Below are 19,189 nucleotides of genomic sequence, written 5' to 3'. Positions count from 1 at the left end.
CATTGTAAACTGACTATACTTCAATGAAAATATATTTTTTAAAAAAGAAAAAAGAGTGAGTTTATAGAGGGGGATGGAGATAATGGCTACTGGTCACTTTGAGAGAAAGTTTGGAAATGACTAGGTTTGCAGCATCTTCAAGGGAAATGTAGGGAAGTCGTCATTTTGTTTTGTGATCTGAAGTTTCTGCATACAAAGAGGAGGGGTCCGAAGGAAAGAGACCACATGATGATGGAAGAGAGTGATGATGACGAAGACTGAGGAAGGCTGATTAATAACAAGAGCTAACTCTTCCCTGGTTCTTGTCATGTTCCAGGCACCGTCCTAAGTGCTTTACACATATTAGCACATCTTAATCTCATCATATTCTACCAAGGAGGGTACTGTTATCATCCTCATTTTAAAGGGGAATAAATGGAGGCATTTGCAGCCTATATTATATGACTTAGCCACTATCACCATCTGGAAGAAGTGAGGTCAAGAAATGAACTCAGACAGGGTTTGCCTAAAGACGCCATGCTCTCATCCACTGGGCTATGTTAGTTATAAGTGTTAAACAAGGAAGTCAGAGTAAAGACTCCCTTCACGAGACGGGAAGAGAGAGGTTCATCCCCAGGTAAAAGGCAAAGTGCCTGAGCACCGTCCTACATGACAGGACATCAGATGACAGAGCCCTGTCCTGAAAGTGAAAGAGAGCAGGGGTTAGTGTAAGGATTTAGGACACGCCGAACCTGACGAAAGCTGACAAGAAAGGAGCACACACTACAGATGCAACAGAGCAGTGAAACCTGCCCATGTCTTCTACGGCCCCAGCAGAGAAGGGAGCCTCAGAGATAGTCACATAAGATCAAGCTCAGTGCGGCTCTCCGGGGGAGGGGTGGGAAGATTTGGGTTTGTGGATGAGCCCAGCAGGTAAAACTGCAAAGTCAGGCCTGGGGAGGACGTCAGGGTCTCGGGGAGAAGTGTATTTAAATGACAGAGTATGTTTTACGGTTCCAGACAAGAAGCTATTTCAAGTTAAAAAAAAAAAAATCTTGATAACTTGAGATGCTGAATATTTACAACACAGGGTTTGCACACATAGATACCAAATTGAGGAATTCACACATTTTTATAGAAACAATTAAAATAAAGTACTCAGCAACTGAATCTTCCATCAGGAAGTGCTGTCTAACTACATTGTTATTATCATCACCATTATTATTATGATTTCAGATGTGACTGTTTCTATATTCAGTATCAATAAATCTCAGACACTGAAAGACAAAATCTGTTATGAAGCTTATGTAGACTGAAAATAGTTGTCCAGCCTCAAAGGACTTTGATATATCGTTCTTCACAGCCCGACCAAGCAAAGGCTAAAACATGGATAAAATACCAACTCTACCTTTGCTGAACGCCTCTAGGAAACACCACAAAAATGTCAAAAGAAGAGATATTTAAATCAATGGATATCTAGAAAACACAATTCTAATCCTATCATAGATAATTGTCTATCATAGATGACAGTTATAAAAAAATGGTCATGCTGTTATCAGAATTATTAACTATTTAATAGCTAAACAGATTTCATAAATGTTGGCAAGTATTAAAATAGGGAGAATTTCAAGTAACATAAAATCATTTTAAAATACTGTACTCTCTCTGAAATACTTCTTTTTTCTAGACCAAGAGTATGAAGCAGTCAAAGATCATAAAAATGTCATCCTGAACTTCGCCTAAAAACATTTTGTTTCCAGAAAGTGAATAGTCTAAAAATTTAATTCAGGGTTGATCATTCAATCATGATAAATGCTACTAAATATAAAAAGCAAATTTTTCCTCATATACTTGTGTTCACTTTTTAGATGATTGCTTGTGTTTAGATTGTGTTTATGAACATTTTTTCCAAAAAAAAAACTGTTTTAGGTTCCAAGGAATATGGTTCAATTACATTCTGAAACTTATGTCCTTGAATGATTTCCAAATATAGAGGTGTATTTCATTAAATATAGAGAATTTGCAAAATAAAGGTTTTAAAACAAGATTCTGAATTAAAAAAAAAAGATTTAATTGCAGGTTGACTTTCACTAGTCAATTTTTAAAGAAAAGTATCCAGGTCTGAGAGTCTGAGCTAGCCAGGCTGTCCTTATGGTGATGCTCAGCAAAGCAAAAGGTGCTTACACTGACAGCTCGCTTCTAATAGAATATTTATGATTACATTCCAAAGCCAGCTATAGATATTTGTGCTTTTTAAAATATATATCCCCACTGACTGCAATTATAAATGCTCCCTCATCAAGGCATCATAATTGTAAGAACTTTTTTAAGAAATGCTGAACTAGAAGCCGAGAAGATAAATTAACAATGGCATTCTTGTAAGATTTTGAAATATTTCTTGGGGTTCCCACCTTGGGATTAGAATATGAAACAACGAGGAATGAAAATCAACTTTGAAAAGAAAAATAAATATTTAATCCTTTCCCAAGGTTAATTATTATCTTTTTATAAGGACATATGCCTTCACACAAATATTTAATATTCTTTTATTTGTTGAGTTTTTTTTGGGGGGACGGGGGTGGTAATCTGGTTTATTTATTTGTTTAGTGGAGGTACTGGGGATTGAACCCAGGACTACGTGCATGCTAAGCACCTGCTCTGCCACTGAGCTACACCCTCCCCCTTTTAATATTCTTAATAGATTAAATATCTGAATTTTTGTTTCCTCTGCATTTAAGTTGTAAAAGTAAAGCGTGAAGAAGGTTCACCATGCAGGACATTTCTCACCTTATTGTACACGTTGTGACTAAACGGGGTGTGAGAATTCTCCTGTCCATCACTCAGGGAGAAGGAGGACACGTGACTGAAGGGTCCAGGAGTAAGACAGTCAGTGTGTGGGAGGGTCTGTGGATGCAGCAGGGACTTAGCGGGAGGATGGAGTCTAGTCTGATATAAAGGATGGAGAGAAACAGGCTTGGGAGGGACTGGTGCATCCTGGGAGGAAGAAAGGCATAGAGAGCATGTTAGTGGACAAAAGTCACGCTCACTTGGCATTAAGTCTCCATATGAGAGACGTTGTGTCAGGATCTCTTACTAGCAGAAAGAAAAGCAGACTTTTGCTTTCACAGCACATTGTCCACTTCTTCCAATAATTCCTGTGGCTCGCCCACCTCCAGCCCCTTCTGCAGAACTAAAAAGGTCCCTGCAGTGTCCCCCAGTGGGGCCAGGTATGTTTAAGAAAGGAGAGAGCTCATCTCAAAGGGGCAAGATGGGATTAGAAAAATCTTCATTGAAGAGGTGGTAACAGTGGGAATTAATTTAAAGGTGTTTGTGATTTGGTCTGGAAGAACTTAGGGGAGAAGTGGGAGGGCATCATAGCATTTATCAACTTGGGGTTTAATTCACGGTGCAGGGACCTGCTCTGTCGGGCTGAGCCTGGAAAAGAGATCAGGCACGGGTGAGTCTAGATTCTAGAACGAACCAAGGCATCCATTCCAGGCAGTGTGTTACTTTGGAGAGAAACTGGAGAGCCAAGAGGTGAGTTCCACTGTAGAGGGGAGAAGTAATGAGGGCTTGATTAGAGAGGCTCTTTCCCTCCCTTGGGAAGGGGATGGATGTGGAAGTCTTTGCAGAAGAAGGAGCTGCCAGGCGAGGCTGTGAATTCCCTAAAGGAACAAGGAAACCAGTAGGGAAATCCAAGCCTACAAAGAAAACTCGCAAACAAAACAAAACAAAACAAACAAACAAACAAAAACAGTATGTACATATATATCGTGAAAGAAAAGGGCTACCTTTTTTGCAGATGTGTAAGTACCTCTTATAGTCCTAAACTTTTTAATATAAGATAATAAATTGACAGTGATTAGCCTACAGTAAAACTCCTTTGGGCATAGACCTCATCAAATGAAACCTGTTTTTCGTTCACCTTTGTGACCTCAGCATCAAGCACAATGCCTAATACAGTATATGCTTAATGCAGGGATGATTGAATTTTCAAAGGAATATGTTATTTTCTATGAGGCCAAGAATGCAACCTATAAAATAATGCCTTTGGCAGAAACGTGGATGGACCTGGAGATCGTCACTGTAAGTGACGTAAGTCAGACAGAGAAAGAAAAATACCATATGATATCACTCATATGTGGACTCTAAAGAAAGGACACAAATGAGCTTATTTACAAAATAAGAGAGAGACTCACAGACATAGAAAACAAGCTTATGGTTATCAGGGGGGAAAGCTGGCTGAGGAGGGATAAATTGGGAGCTCAGGATTTGCAGATACTACTACTGTATATAAAATAGATAAACAACAAGGTCCTACTATGTAGCATCGGGAACTATATCCAATAACTTTTAATAGCCTATAATGAAAAAGAAGATGAAAATAAATATATATGTGTACATGTACAACTGAATCACTATGCTGTACACCAGAAATTAACACATTGTACATTGACTACACCTCAATAAAAAATACAATAAAAAGGAAAGCATTCTATTATTCAGTTATTGCTCTGTTCCATTAGTAGTGAATAAATATGCTTGGCTTTGCATGAAATGCAAATTTATTATAAAATAATATACACTGCTCAAAGTGACATTCAGCTAAACAGGTATACTTTTAAAATGGTACCATTAATAATTTTTTTCATGTAAGCTGAACTGATTTTTTGCCAAAGCCATGTATTTTTAAGCCGCTGACTGGTTTTCTAAAATGTATGCTGAACATGTTTGCTGTATCAGAAGATGTCCCTACGATGGGTTCAAACTCACTTTAAAAACTTACTGCAAAACTTACTTTAAAAAAACTCTTGGAAAATTTTAAGCAGGTTAGAAAATTATAATTCTAGGGTTTTTAAGTTTGTAGAAATGAGGGTTTTTAACCCTCTGTACCTTGAAAATGTGACTAAATGTGTTTTATTTTTATTAGTTTCTTATTTGTGCCTCAAGAGTTTGTTTTACATACCAGGCAAATACAAATATGCATTCTGATTTCACACACACGAGTACACACTTATTAAAAAGACAGCATTCTATATACAGTATTCTGCATCTTATTTCTTTCAGTTTCTTTTTCCATTTGACAACAGTTTTGGAACATTTCTATATCAGTACATGAAAGCTATGGATTCCCTGCGAGACACATGACTGAGTTCCCTCACTGATTGTAATTAATCATTCAGTGACATCACCTAACACAGTCATCGATTCACCTCTTCTTTGCCAGTTGTTTATACTTTTATTTCTTTCTTTCGACTAATTCCATTGGCTAGTGTCTCTAATATTATTATCATTAGATAACAGTCACGTTAGTGTGCAATTTTAATGGAATGCTTGTAGTAGTGGCCCGCTAACGATGGCTTTTAGATTAAAATATATTCTAATTGCGTTTTATTCCTCAATCAATGAGTTCATGATTTATCAACAACTCTTTACATTTCTTAATCAGTGTGGAAAGTGATTAATATGAAAATGGAGTAGCAAGCACAAAGACAAGCTGTGCAAGGAAAAGGCAGCTCTGTGTCAGCTTTGGAAAAAGTGTCCCAGCTTGTACTGTGTTGGGTTGGCATTGTACAGAAATTTAACAGCCACCTTGCTCTGGAAATGTTAAACATAATTTTTTTTCCATTTGTACAGGGGTAATGCACTGTATTAAATATGTAAGGTCTTATCCACATGGGTTTGATTATAGAAACTAATCAAGTATTCTCTAAATTAAAACAAAAATTTTTTTTAAAGGAAAAGGCAGCATTGTTGATAGTTGACGATGCCAAGGAAGTGAGAGGTGAACAGTCTCCGGTTTACAGTTTGGCTTCAGCTTTTCCTGAAGGGTACCAGAACCCACTGTGAGGATGTCAGGAACCAGAGATTTCCTAATATGGAGCAATCTGGCAGGGTCAAGGTCAAACCAATCATCAAGGGTAAAATATATGGGTATGATAGTAAAGTGTGTGTGGCTTTGTGTTCTATGCTGCTAAGCTCCCACTGGCCAACCTCCATCGCTCAGAGGTCGGTCAAACCTGAACACTTCTGTAGGGGCAGATGGTGTCAGCTATTCCAGGCAGCTGGGCGGCAGGGGAGAGCAGAATTTTATCAGCGTTTGGACAGGCCAAAGGGTGAAGAATCTTGGGCAGGCACCGTTGAGCACAGTCTGTGGACAGTACTGAACAAAGCTTAAAGCATCCTCGGTGGTGACAGCCTCAACACGGGTGCCACTTGCGACATTTTTCCAATCTGAGCTGGTTGTCTTCGATGCTTGTATACGTTGTGACCCTGTGATTCTTTTTACCATCATCCTGGGAATTTTCTGTGCCTTTCTCTTGTGTTTGATTTCCTGTTTCCAGTATCCCATGTTTTTTGATTGTTTGTTTGTTTGTTTCCCGATGGTTCCTTTCATATTCTCTGGGCCCTAAAAGAACTTTCTGGGAAAATAGATTTTGGGGAGCAAATTTTTAATACCTTACATGTTGAAAACTGTGTTCTGCCCTTACACTTAATTTTTTGGATTTAGAATTCCACGTTGCAAAATAATTTCCTTCAGAATTTGTAAAGTATTGTTACACTGTAATAGTGTTACCACACTTTACTCTTCTAGACATTTTTTTTCAAAAACATTTTTTATGTATGATTTCTACAGATTTTCTGTTTTCCAGTTACCTTTTTCCAGTTCTTAGAAATTCCTTTTTTTTGCTTTCCTTATGCACAGGAAATCTGATTGTTCTTGAATTTTCCAAATTGAATATTTAATCAATTTATTTTTATTCTCTTACTGATTCATTAAGCATATTTAAAACGCTAAATTTTCTTCCAAGGGCTATTTGACCTATATTCGATACACGAGAATAGATGATCATTTCATTAACTGTTATTTTCAAGTAGAAATTCCTGAAAACGAGTATCATTTTCCCTGGGTTGCCCCTGGGCATCCCTCTGGTCCTCACCTAACTGTTGTTTTGTTCCTCCTTTTTGGCTTTAGGACAATATCAGGATGATCAGATGTGATGCCCTGCTAACTTCATGCTTATTCTATTCAATACAAGTATTCATAATGCCATGAGAACCTGTTAAAACACTTTGCCACAAGGAAATAACTTGAGAAACTTTGAATGAGCCAGAAGACTTTCTTGGTTCTTGTCCATCCCATTATTGTAAATAATGTAAATATCTTTATTACCATATCTCTAAATTCCTATTCTTCTATACGGGAATCTTTCTCTCTATATATACAAATATACATAATCTTACGTACATATACGTTATATATACGTGTGTGTGTGTGTGTGTGTGTGTGTGTGTGTGTGTGGTGTGTGTGTGTTTACATCTTCTTTTTCATCATGGCTTATTTATGGATGTTGACATAACTGCAGCCTCATAACACGATCTTCTTTATGTATCCTGCATTGTTGATTTTACCCTCACAGTTTTCCCACAGAACAGTGATTTTATTAAAGAAGTCACTAATTTTAGAGAAATAAATTCTCTGACTTATTTCTCCTACATAAAGTGACTCAAAAAGAGTCACTTTCACATATTTCATAAAATATAAATGCCATAAACCGAGAATATTGTCAAATTTACCCTTTGATCCAGCTGCACCATAAAACTCCAATATAATGTAATTTGCTCCTTCATTTTTTCAAATCTTCAGAGGTATTGTCTATGCATTTTTTAATGGTATTGGATACAAAGGAATGAATTTCAATTCAGCATTCTATTGTCTCCTGTGTATTATATTATGGTGTTTACCGTAGCAGAAAGAACACGTGCATCCCAGTTAAATCGGGTTTTAAATTGCTTCCTTTATTAAGATTTCTCAGGAAAGACTTCTATCATTTGCTGGAGTGAAACTTTAAACATCATAATACTGAGAACCCCTGGTCTTTAAATATTGCTGACAATCGCACAGCATCTTCAAGTCCTGGATACCTACTTTGTAAATTCCTTGCTAATTATGATGCCATAATACAATTATTAGCTAAAACTCACAGCAAAAACAAAAGCTTAGGGCTAGGTATATATTAATAATGAAAGTAGATATAAAGTCTTATATCAAATAAATTTAATAATTTCAAAAAATTGGCTACTTCTTGTCAAATTCCAGGAAGTTAGCAGCATTTACAACTTATATTTATGGCTGATAACAAGCTTATCCTAGTCATAGGTGTTATTTTCATCCCAGAATTTTTTGTTGTTTATGCCTATATGAGTCCTGGCATATTCAATCTAGATTATTTTGCAGGAGTTCTTTAAAATAAAGTTATTTGCTTACTTTATGAGAATTACTATAGTTAAAAGAGTTGAAATGATAAATCACACTCCCAGCTTGGGCACACGAACTGCAGCAAGGTGCAAAGGCTTCAGGAACTGACTGTCCAGTGCGCCAGGTTGGAGATCCCGACCCTCGCCCAGGAAATCTCACTTAGAATTTCCATGAGTTGTAACTGCCTGGCGTTCAGAGCTACAGAAGAGACCAATGTAAAGCCATGTACATCAGCAAAGCTTAAAATTTTTCTTATTCCTTTAGGTCAGGAGTTGGTCAACTTTTACTGTATTTTGTAGGCTTTGTAAACTATATATATATCCTATCCAATGACTCCTGCTACGATAGTGTGAAAGCAACTTCAGACAGTACACAAATGAATGGGCATGGCTGTGGCCAATAAAACTTTACAGAAGCAAGGAATGGACCAGATCTGGCCCACGGGTCATTATCTGTGATCCCTGTTTTAGGTTAAAAAAAAAAACCTTAATAACATTTTTATCATGTCTTGCACCCTACCTACCTTCAATGCATTATCTCGAGGCTGGCACATAGTTCTCTGGAGCTGACTATTCTAAATGATTCCTGAAAATGAACACCATTTACCATGCTTTGGCATTCAAAAGATGAATCTTGTAAGGTTCTAGTTTTTGAGGAAAGAACCGAAATCATAAAATCATCTTGTACGTGTTTCCACCAATGAGACAGGTAGCGTAGTTAATTCTGATAAAATGCTTCACAGTGCTTTTCACTTACTTGAGAACTATCTTTTTCAATATAAAAATGTTTGGAATAAATTTTGCAAAATAGAGTCAGCTGGAGGTAGTAGCTTGGTCTTTCAAAAAGAAATTGATTATTTGCGTTGAGGAGGGTATCAGATGTGCAAAATTTCAAGAACATACGAAGTTTTAAAGCAAATAATCTCTTGTCCATTAGAGGAAGTGTACCAGGCAGATATTCAGTGAATAAATTAACCTAGCTTTGCTGGTTAAGAGAGCTTAGAGAGCCTACAGAATTAAATATGGACAGAGACATCCAGAAAGTAATGCTATAACCTTATCAGATGCATTTACCACCGTAGGAAAAGCCCACTTTCTCGTCTGCCATCAAGTCAAATTGTGTAGCTACAAGAGCTGTTTCCTTTGCAGCACCAAAGGGCATTGGAAGGCGTATGAGCTCTTTTCATGAAAGCCTGCACATCTGAGGCTCTTCTGGTCCATCTCGGCTTTTTAAAGTTCCCTCCTTTCCTGAGGTCTGGCAGGGAAGGGTGAAAATCCACTCCCCCAGTATCCCACTGCCCCCTCGCCACACCACAGTCCTCTGTGCCTTTGGGGACTCAAAGCACCAGGGGGTGAAATTACTGGAGCTTTTAACTTCTTCCTCCCTCCTTCCTCCCACCTCTTTGGTACAACAACACTTAATTTTAAATGCAGCACTTACTTGCATTTTTTTTTAAATCTTGCCTGAGCTTAAAACAATTTACAATCAGAACTATAGCATTTCTGCTACAGCTTGAATTTAAAACAACACTCAGCTCAGAAAGTCAAGAAGAGCTACAATGTATTTCTTGAGGAGTGACTCCTCCTCCAGCCAAAGATTTACCAACATTTTACCCATATTATCACAGAAACTCTAAATTACTAAGAAGAGATTCCAATGATCCACATTTCACTAAGACCAAACCAAGATAAATTAGGTCCCTTAATTTTGAACATATGGCATAACTTCTTGTTGATCTGCTCTAATTTTGAAGAATCCATATGCATTTTAAAAACAGACATACTTAAAGCAACACATCTATTTCACGTCTTGATTTGAACCAAAAAATGTGAACATGTGAAATGTGAAAAAGGTAGCATATGCTTAGCTATTTCAAATTCCCTATAAAAAGATTTTCAATGATTCAAGCATAATTTTGAAGACAGCATTTGGATTATTTAGTGCTTAAAGTTTGTGGCTGGCTGAGGGCAAGTTTCACAGAGCAGATAACATTAGGGAAGTGTAAAGATATTTGATGGAGACCCGCTCAAGACAAAAGAAAGAAAAAATATTTTATAATCAATTACAGTGGGCACTAGAGCATTAAAATGCTGAGTTTTATGTTTCTCTTTACATATAGTTTCTCATCCTGCATTGCTAACCTGGGTGTGTTTGGGGCAGGGCGGGGGGGAGGGAAGGCTCAATTTAAGTTAAAGATGTTGTTAGACAGTAACACAGAAAAAAGCCTTCTCTGATTTCTCATAAACGTGGGCAGAAAGAGGAGAATGCCTTTGGTGATCCTTTAGTAGGAAGTCAACTCCTTTCTTCCAAAATTAAGAGTGATTCTAAAAGAAAAGGTTAACAACAATAAACATTTAAAATTTCCACCCCCTTTAAAGCGTCCAGAGCCCTTTCACGGAGACTATTTCATGTCATCACGAAAGAAAATTAGAAATGAGATTGGTAGCCCCATCTTTCTAGGATGAAACTGCAGTTCAGAGAGTTGACTGATCCTCCCAAGATCACACGGAGCCCGTGTTCATTCCATTGCATTCTATCACGACGTTTCTCTCCTTCGTAGGAAGCAGAAAAGTGACTGCTGGAGCAGGGTAAGCCCTTGTGGGGGACTGTCCTGGACACCGTAGGGCGTTTGTCAACATCCTCGACTTCTATCCACCAGCTGGCACTCCCTCCCCAGTCATGACAATGGACGACGTCCGGGGCAAAGTCATGCCAGTTGAGAAGCACTGGTCTAGTCCAGTCCCCTGATTTCAGTGATGAGGTTCAGATCTCACAAATGCACTGCGTACTGGGTAACCACGCCGTGACAACCAGAACACGAACTTCAGAGCTCTCTCTGCAGAGCCAGGCTGTCTTAATTCCCCTCTGGGTTCAGTTATACATCAAACGAATGAGGGACCTTAGCTCCGGCCTGAATGTGGTTTCTGGAATGGGGAGGTGAAACCGGCCTGCCCTCTGAATAAGGGCCAGTCCTTCTACAAAACGCAATTCATGAGGGCCTGAAACTTCCTGAAAACCAGTTAGCCACAGATGGAGAAAAACACTTCTATTTTTCTGAACTTACCCAATGAGATAAAAATCATATATACTTGCTTTTCTTAGAGCAGGTCAAATATGCTAAGCCTCTCAGCTCTACTGGACAAAAATGAGTGACAATCAGCTCCTGCGAAGCTGTTTCTCACCAAACGCATTTTCTATTTTCAAGGAAAAGTCAGGTAAAAATATATATACATTAAACATCTAAAAGTCCATAAGACACACTGGGATTTGGATGGCTGGGCTGCAGCAGATTAAATGTCACTTAGATGTCTTTATTTGCAGATGAGAACATTATTTTGAAGAACTCTAAAAACTGACCAGCTCTCCCAACTCTAAGGACTCGCCAAATCTGAATTTACAAATTTACTGCAGATTGTTCCTTTCACGCAGCCTTTGAGATAAAGAAAAATACATTTTAAATCCTGTTTTCTTTTTTTCCTGTATATTTATTTAAAATCATCTGCTTCATTAGCCTGATTTCAGCTTCCATAGGCTGGACTTTTCAAGCTGTCTTTGGTTTCATTAATGGAATTTAAAAAAAAGAAACACAGTCTATTTAGTAGTTTTAACTCTCTGCTTCATTCTCCGCCATGGCTGCTCTCTTGGTTGCTCTTCTCATTTGGATTTATTGTTTTCTCTGCCAAAATTACAAACTTAAAGTTATTTTATCTTGGAACAGAGTGAGGAAGAGAAGGTTCCCAATTCTCTTCACATAACTCAGCTTCAGGCTTATGTGTCATGATGCAAAGTCTGTCTAATCTCATCCATGCTTTAAAATATTTAATAATCTAGTAATGTGTGTCTATTATTCTCCAGCCCCCAATTTACACATTACTATATATAAAATAAGGACCTACTGTAGAGCACAGGGAACTATATTCAATTTCTTTAATAACATATAATAGAAAAGAATCTGAAAAGAAAAAATATATATGTACGTAGATGTGTAATTGAATCACTTTGCTATACACCTGAAACTAACAATGTAAACCAACTACACTTCAATTAAATGTTTTTAAAAAATATTTAACAATCTCTCCAATGTTTAGAGATTGTTAACATGTGTTCCAAACACATCGATCTTAGCATTTATAGACAAAAAACAGATCCAGTGTTTACTGTGTCTTCCTCTCAGTGCATTCCACCTGGATTCCACTTCTCACTGCTCATTAGAGAAAAGAAAATCACTAGCCCCTTTCTGTGACTGCATTTCCTCGGTGTACGTATTGATAACTAGCCCCCAAATCATCTTAAGGATGCTGTGGGATCAAAGCTGTTTGGGCGGGAAGGGAGGAGACCACAGTCGACAGTGTCCTGAGAGAGGCACGCCACGTGGTACACGTACCACCAGACAAAACTCCGCCAAAGGCGTGTGGTCGTCACCATCCTCAGTTCTAGCCACAGGCTGACCTTGACTGGAAGTTCCAGAAGGTTTGAGACGTAGACTCCTCTGAAGTAAAACGTAAGAATGCATCTTTTCTTTTCTTGCCAACAAATACAAGGAACTGTCTAATCTTTGAGTAGTATCTACTTTGCATAGGACTTCAAATTACTTTAACACAGCTACCCTCTCTCTTTGGAAATTCTGTTATTTGACACTTTTCAGGGAAAATCGATATAGAATTGTAAATTCTATTGCAACAAAACCTTATTTTAAAAAAACGGGAGCATAATTTACATGAGAGGTTCTATATACGGTAATGATCAGCCCTCTTAAATATCTGGGGACGTCATGAGTTACAAAACACAGGACACATTCGCAGAAAGCCTTCAGGTTGTCTTCATCTCCCAGCAGCTTGGGGCAGAGTCAGTCACTCTATATTCACCAAGTATCTGCTAAACAACAGGTGCTCCAGGGCTTAACTGATTATTAGAGTTCAGTTGCTTAAGTGATTTATTAGAGTTATTCCATCGATTATGATAGAAGTGGCAATAGGTCTTCTTTGTGTGTGTGTTTGTTTTAAAGCAAGTAAAAATCTCTGTAAGAGTCTGAACCCTACAGAAAGCAATGGGAAGAGGACAGGAAAAGAAGCGTCCCTTAGCAATGCAGAAAACCGGAACCGTTCAGTTCCAGTCTTCCTTGGTACATACACAACCAGGTCAAGAGGAAGCTTAAAGCCAATAATAATAATAATAATTATTATTATTATTATTAATAGATAAAAGGGGGATATAAAAGCCTAAGTTTGAAGAGATGGTCCTATCTGATTATATCCTGGAGAGAGAAGCAAATCTTGTCTCTATAGGATAATTTAAAAAAAAATTTTTTTTTAAAGTTTATTGTGTTGATGATAAATTATTACATATAGTACATAACCTACTTATGATAAATTGTCTATTGCTTATTACATATAGAGGAAGGAAAGAAGAGAGGAGGGAAGGGAAGAAGGAAGAAAAAAAAAAGAAGAGAAAATCTCAGAAGAATTTCATCACTTGAATAAACAAAAACAACCTGGTAGAGCTTGGAGAAGCCAAATCTCTGATCTTAATTCTTCCAGAAGAACTGTAACCCTGAAAGAAATTTCTGATCTCTTCCTTTAAAACTGTTGAGGAAGCCACTTAATCATTTCTAGCCTTAAAAAGGTTAAATGTTTTCATCTGAAAACTATTTCTTAATAAAAGGTTAGCAATGTTGAAAGATAAATTGATAACAAAAGGGAGTGAACCATCTTTTTTTTTTTTTTCAAAAATAAAACTTTAGGATTTATTATTTGGTTGCTGGGCATATTCAGTTTTTAAAAAGGTAAAGTCATAACAATGGTTGCTGTTTGACCACAAAATAGGGCAGCCCTTTCTAACTACTATAACTGCATGGTTATCACAAAAACTGCTCTAAAGAAAAAAACAAAAAGTCTTTTGGGCTGGCATAGAAGAGTTTTAAGAAGAAAACCATCTGGCCAGTTAATCCTAGGTTCTCTACAAAGGTTCCCAAATCTTCAGAGTCCACTGACATTCAGGGAGCACCCATCCTGTTTTTGTCAACCATCCACGCAGCCGAGTTATGAATCAGAGAGTGACGTCGTGTTTTCTTAACTTCCTACACAAGTCCACCAGTTCTAATTAAAAGATGCAAAATAATCACAGATTTGTATACTGATTTTCACACACCCGTTTACCTAAATCTTCATTCTTACAGTGAGTTCCTGGGTGAAAACAGTTTGTGATTACAGATTTGAAAAAAAAAAAAAAATAACGGAACTACGTCTGCTATCTGCAGAGTTGCGATGGAGAAAAGAAGTCCTGAAGAAAGTGAAACTCATTTAACATTTCTCAAATTTACTGGTTACAGAAACTTTTACTTTTGTTTAAACTCATAGGAAATGCTGACCTAGATAAATTAAGAGAGCAATAGAAAAAAATTCCTTAGAGGTATCAAAAAGTTGTTCCTACTTGGCCAATGAATAAATGATTACAAGCGAGTGAGCCATTGTGATTTGAGAAACAAATGTTGAAAAAGTAGCAGTTTGTGGCAAAGCAAGAAGCCATCCAGAATAAAAGGCAGCAGGTTATCTATTTCACCTTTTGACAGAGGTGTTTGCTCTGTAACAGTAACACGTGGCTGACGTAAGGGAGAAAAGGTGAGAGTCACGGTAAACATACAGCTCCATGAATAACCAGATAGGAAACTGAAAGTCACCCACGTAATCGTCAAAGTTGAATGTCAAACAGAGAGTTTGGTGTGGAAGTCAGATGCCTAAGAAAACTCAGAAGAAAAGAAAGATCAAAAATACTACAACAAAGAAAATCCCCTGTCATGCTCCTTCCTGTTCTCCATGACAGCGGTGTGGAGGAAATTCACTAAATGGTCATTTTCACACAAAAACATGTTCTTTTCCCTAGTGAAGCAATTAGAAGGAAAATAAAATTTAAGAGGCACGCATGCTGGAAATGTTATTTCTCATTAAAAAAAAAAGATTTCCTGGAAAATCAGATGAAACAACGTGACCCCCTTCACTTCTGTCCAAAAATCTTTTTTATACATTTCTCTAGGGCTTCGAGAGAGAAATGACGTAGCTAATATCATGGGTTGAATTATTAATTGATAAAGAATGAGAGAATATTTTATATAACATTTTCTACAACTGAGGTTAGCAATCGCTTTTTAGATTAGGTGGAGAACCTGCAAATGCAGAAGATCACCTGTATCTAATTCGATCATTAAATGACCAGAAAGCGATCAATATATTTTGCAAATTCACAAGCAGTCAGACAAACAAAAACCCTTTTGTCTCTTCGGTATCTTCATTTTCATCAGTGAATGGATTTTTCTCAGCCTCTTTGTCTGCTGGGGGTCCATTCATCCAATCAATTCGGTTCGTTATTTTCCACCTCTGCCTTTAATTACCAACAGAACCATGCTTTAAAGTGCACCACCAGCGTTTGAAATCTGTACATGGAGCGTGAGGATATTCCGGAAGAACTCAAAAGGACCACAAGTTGATACAATAATGGATCGAAAGGTAATTCCAGAAAAGCTCACATTTCATTCTGAGGAGTCTCTGTGGGAAAATTCATCTGATGCTGAGTGGTGTCTCCTGGCCTTTGCCAGTTGGATGTGAAAACTGTTGATGAATAAGTCTCTGTTACTTGATCAGGCGTTTGGTTTCAAACTTTGCTTTTTGGACTCGGAGGCTGTCTCCAGGCAAATATTCAGTTCATTATCAGTTCTGAAGGCTGCCTGGCTGTACCTCCTGAAGCTACAGGAATTTGCCTCCGTCTGGTCTCATCCTCTTCGGTGTCTGACATTTTCTCACAGAGTTTTGAAAACATATTTCATGGCCGCGAGGCTGCTGTGGGAAATTTATTGATTTAACAGCCCCATCCAACAGCTCCCGTCATGTGGAACTGTCCCCGGTACAAGGTAGATTAGTGACTATGAGCTATTTCAATTTGGCCCAGCTGTCTGGCTAAAGAATTTCCCATTACATGGGTGGGTGAGATCCACTGAGTTTGGAACTATTCAATTTATTCTGTAGTAGCGGCCACAATGGTGACTAGAGCTGAATCTGAGTACGCTCTCTTCTGTTGAAGTTCTGACGAAGTAGCGATGCTGAGATAAAAATGATTGTTACTCGGTTTATTTTTTAAGATCTCAGCATCTCCCCTTGTGAGCTGACTTTTGTATCTGCCTCCATTGTGGATTCTGGACCCAAGGAGATGGTAGTTCGAGCTGAAGCAAAGGTCCGTTGCTAGAATATATGTTATATGGGATGGCTTCCGAACTGCCAGTATATGCATTTTCCCTCTCCCGCAAGGTCAGTGAATAAGACCAGGGAATGCTTGGAATTCACTTTTAAGTAGGACACTAGACCTCTTTCAATCCTGACAGTCTATTGACTCAGCACTTCCCGTGTTCCACACGGAAGTTGGGAAACACACAAGAACGAATTGACTGAAAGAAAATATAAATGAGACTATGTCTGTGGCACCCAAATGCTTGTCAAAGACCTCAGATTTTCCACAAATTATCTGAAAGTACGTAGGTTTCTGTGGTACCTAAACAGAGCTTTAAACTGGCTGTATGTTCAGGAAAAGTCATGAAAAGAATTGGTAAAACTCCTTTTAATGTGAAGAATTTCTGCCACCTGAAAACTTTGTCATTTCAGAGGACAGTAAATGGGTGACAAATTGTAGGTAGACAAACTTGACATTCTATAAAGAATCTTGTTCAAGGTAAAATGCATACATTGGAAATTATACTAACACAAAAAAACAAACATTATTTTACAGGATCTGATCCTATTTGAAGAATGTGTTGCATGGAGAATGTGTGAAATTTATTTTAAATGTTGGCATTTTTTTTGTCCTATAACACTAGACTACTCTTATAAATTTTTACAACAATCCCCTACTGTCAAAAATGTCACATTAAGCCTCTAAATTATTAGTGTCAGATAAGCAATAGCTATTTAGCACATGTTTTTGTTGATGGAAATATATTTTCCTACCAGGAATTTCCATTTCTGTTACATGTAGAAGGAGTGAAGACAATCTTATATCTCAGTAAGATTTCTCTACTTAATATAAAGTGAGGGCTACATTTTATTCTATAAAGTGAAAATAACTGCCTCTAATCATCAGCATTTTCAATGATGTTAGTGGCTTCTAAAAATGTGTGACTTACCAACATCCTTTCAGTCTTCACAAAGTACCGCTAAATAAGAAAATGTTATCATCTTCATTTTATAAAGAAAAACTGTAGCTAAGCATGAGGAATTATTTACAATGAAAGTTCTCAAGGCTTTTACCCTAGTCACAGTTCGCCTTAGATTTTTAAGGTACTTAAATTTTAGAATTTGAAGGATGCTGAATAGCTCATGTTATGCGTTAAGACCCAGAAGGCGGGCGAGACGAGGCAACTTGCTCAGTGTCGCACAGCTCCTGCGTGCAGATAAGACATCCTTAGGTTTCACGATGATGAACGTAATTTGTATTTTCAAGACTGCTGCTAGTTATCATTTTCAAACTAGAATTTACAAAGAGTACAGCGCCTTCTATTCATTTGTTGGTCTATGTTATTCTAGATTCCCAAATGTGGTGATCTAGCGTGTCCTGGTTGGATCCAGCAAGCTTTCTGGACTGCATACATTGCTTAAGCCTGTAATGATGCTTGAGACATAAAATACAGAACCCATACCTGTTTGTTGCATTTTAATAAGACAAGCAAAGATGTAAGGTTTCTCTTTGAACTAATTTTGAACTTTTATGTTGCCTAAGTGTATATTGTTATATTTTTTCCCAGTAACTTACAAAGCACCATCAATAACTTTCTATTATATCTTTTTCAACATAGCAGCTACATAAGGGGAAGACAGTGTACCATTTTTGCACATAAACCAAAGACCAACAAAGCCTTAAAATAACGTAAGCCCCTATTCCCTAACAGGTACCATTCACTCTGGGGGATCACATCATCTCTACTAAGCTGATATGAATCCAAACAAGAGATCTTTCGTCAAATGTACTAACATAAAGCATTGCTTCACTTCAAAAGGAAGCAGGATTTAATTTTTTTGTTGTTGCTTGCTTGTTTGTTTGTTTGAGGGGGGGCAGGTAATTAGGTTCATTTACTTAATTTTTTTTTAACAGAGGTCCTGGGGATTGAACCCAAGACCTCATGCATCCTGAGCACATACTCCACACTTGAGCCATACCCTCCCCCCTGGGGATTTTAGAAGTAAGAAACCAGCACCTATATGGCCCTTCCAACCAGTGACTCCATGATGTCTTTAGACGGCAGTGCCTTTGTCGCCCAAACGATCCCAGCACTGAGTAGAAAACTTTTAGAAAAAAGGCATTTAAATACTTCAAAATATCATTCTGGAAATACTTATGAATTTTTTATTATGCAAAAACATAGATCTTGTTTATTACTAAGGATAGTCCCATCACATAAATATTTTCTTGCACGTAGTCTATTCAAAGAAGCATCTCTCTATTTCATAGAGTTATTTATCCAAATACCAAAGATTTTCTCATGTGCACACTCACCTGCTCAGAAAAGAAGTCGCTGTCGTCTTCCAGGTATTTACTGAAAGGGTTGGGTTCATAGACCTCCTCCTCTTGTGTCAGCAGGATTTTGGATTTCACAGGGACAGGGCGAATTACTCCAGGCTTAGTCTTCATGAATAGCAAATAAATTTTTAAAAAAAATGTATTATTAAAATGAATTAATATGTATATTAAGTCATTCATATGTTCTCACAGCAATTTATCTTTTTTAAATTTTAAAATGATTTTACAGATACAAAGAAACAGCTAGAAATCCAATGATTTTAACAAATGTAACTTAAGTTTTAAGTTACCTGTGACGATGAAATCAACATAGAGTTCTATTATGAAAATAAAAAATGCAAAAATGGCCTTCTTTATCTAACCAAAGATGTTCTTTTATCCAGTCAATAAATATTT

General features: G+C 37.5%; 1 protein-coding gene across 4 annotated transcripts in view; it reads right to left on the bottom strand.

Moving 5' to 3' along the window:
- MLIP (muscular LMNA interacting protein) overlaps nt 1-19,189 on the bottom strand; it is a 117,287-nt gene that overhangs the window by 25,434 nt on the left and 72,664 nt on the right. For all 4 annotated transcript variants that reach the window (XM_064476596.1, XM_064476593.1, XM_064476594.1 and 1 more), the window contains 2 exons: nt 18,770-18,898; nt 2,767-2,973 (listed from right to left, as the gene is read on the bottom strand). In XM_064476596.1, the coding sequence (XP_064332666.1) occupies nt 2,767-2,973; nt 18,770-18,898 (336 nt within the window). The remainder of the gene's footprint in view (nt 1-2,766; nt 2,974-18,769; nt 18,899-19,189) is intronic.

Source organism: Camelus dromedarius, chromosome 19 (genome assembly GCF_036321535.1).
Source record: "Camelus dromedarius isolate mCamDro1 chromosome 19, mCamDro1.pat, whole genome shotgun sequence".
Taxonomy (NCBI): Eukaryota; Metazoa; Chordata; class Mammalia; order Artiodactyla; family Camelidae; genus Camelus; species Camelus dromedarius.
The sequence above is the reverse complement of the archived record's forward strand: the minus strand, read 5'-3'. Positions and strand labels throughout refer to the sequence as shown.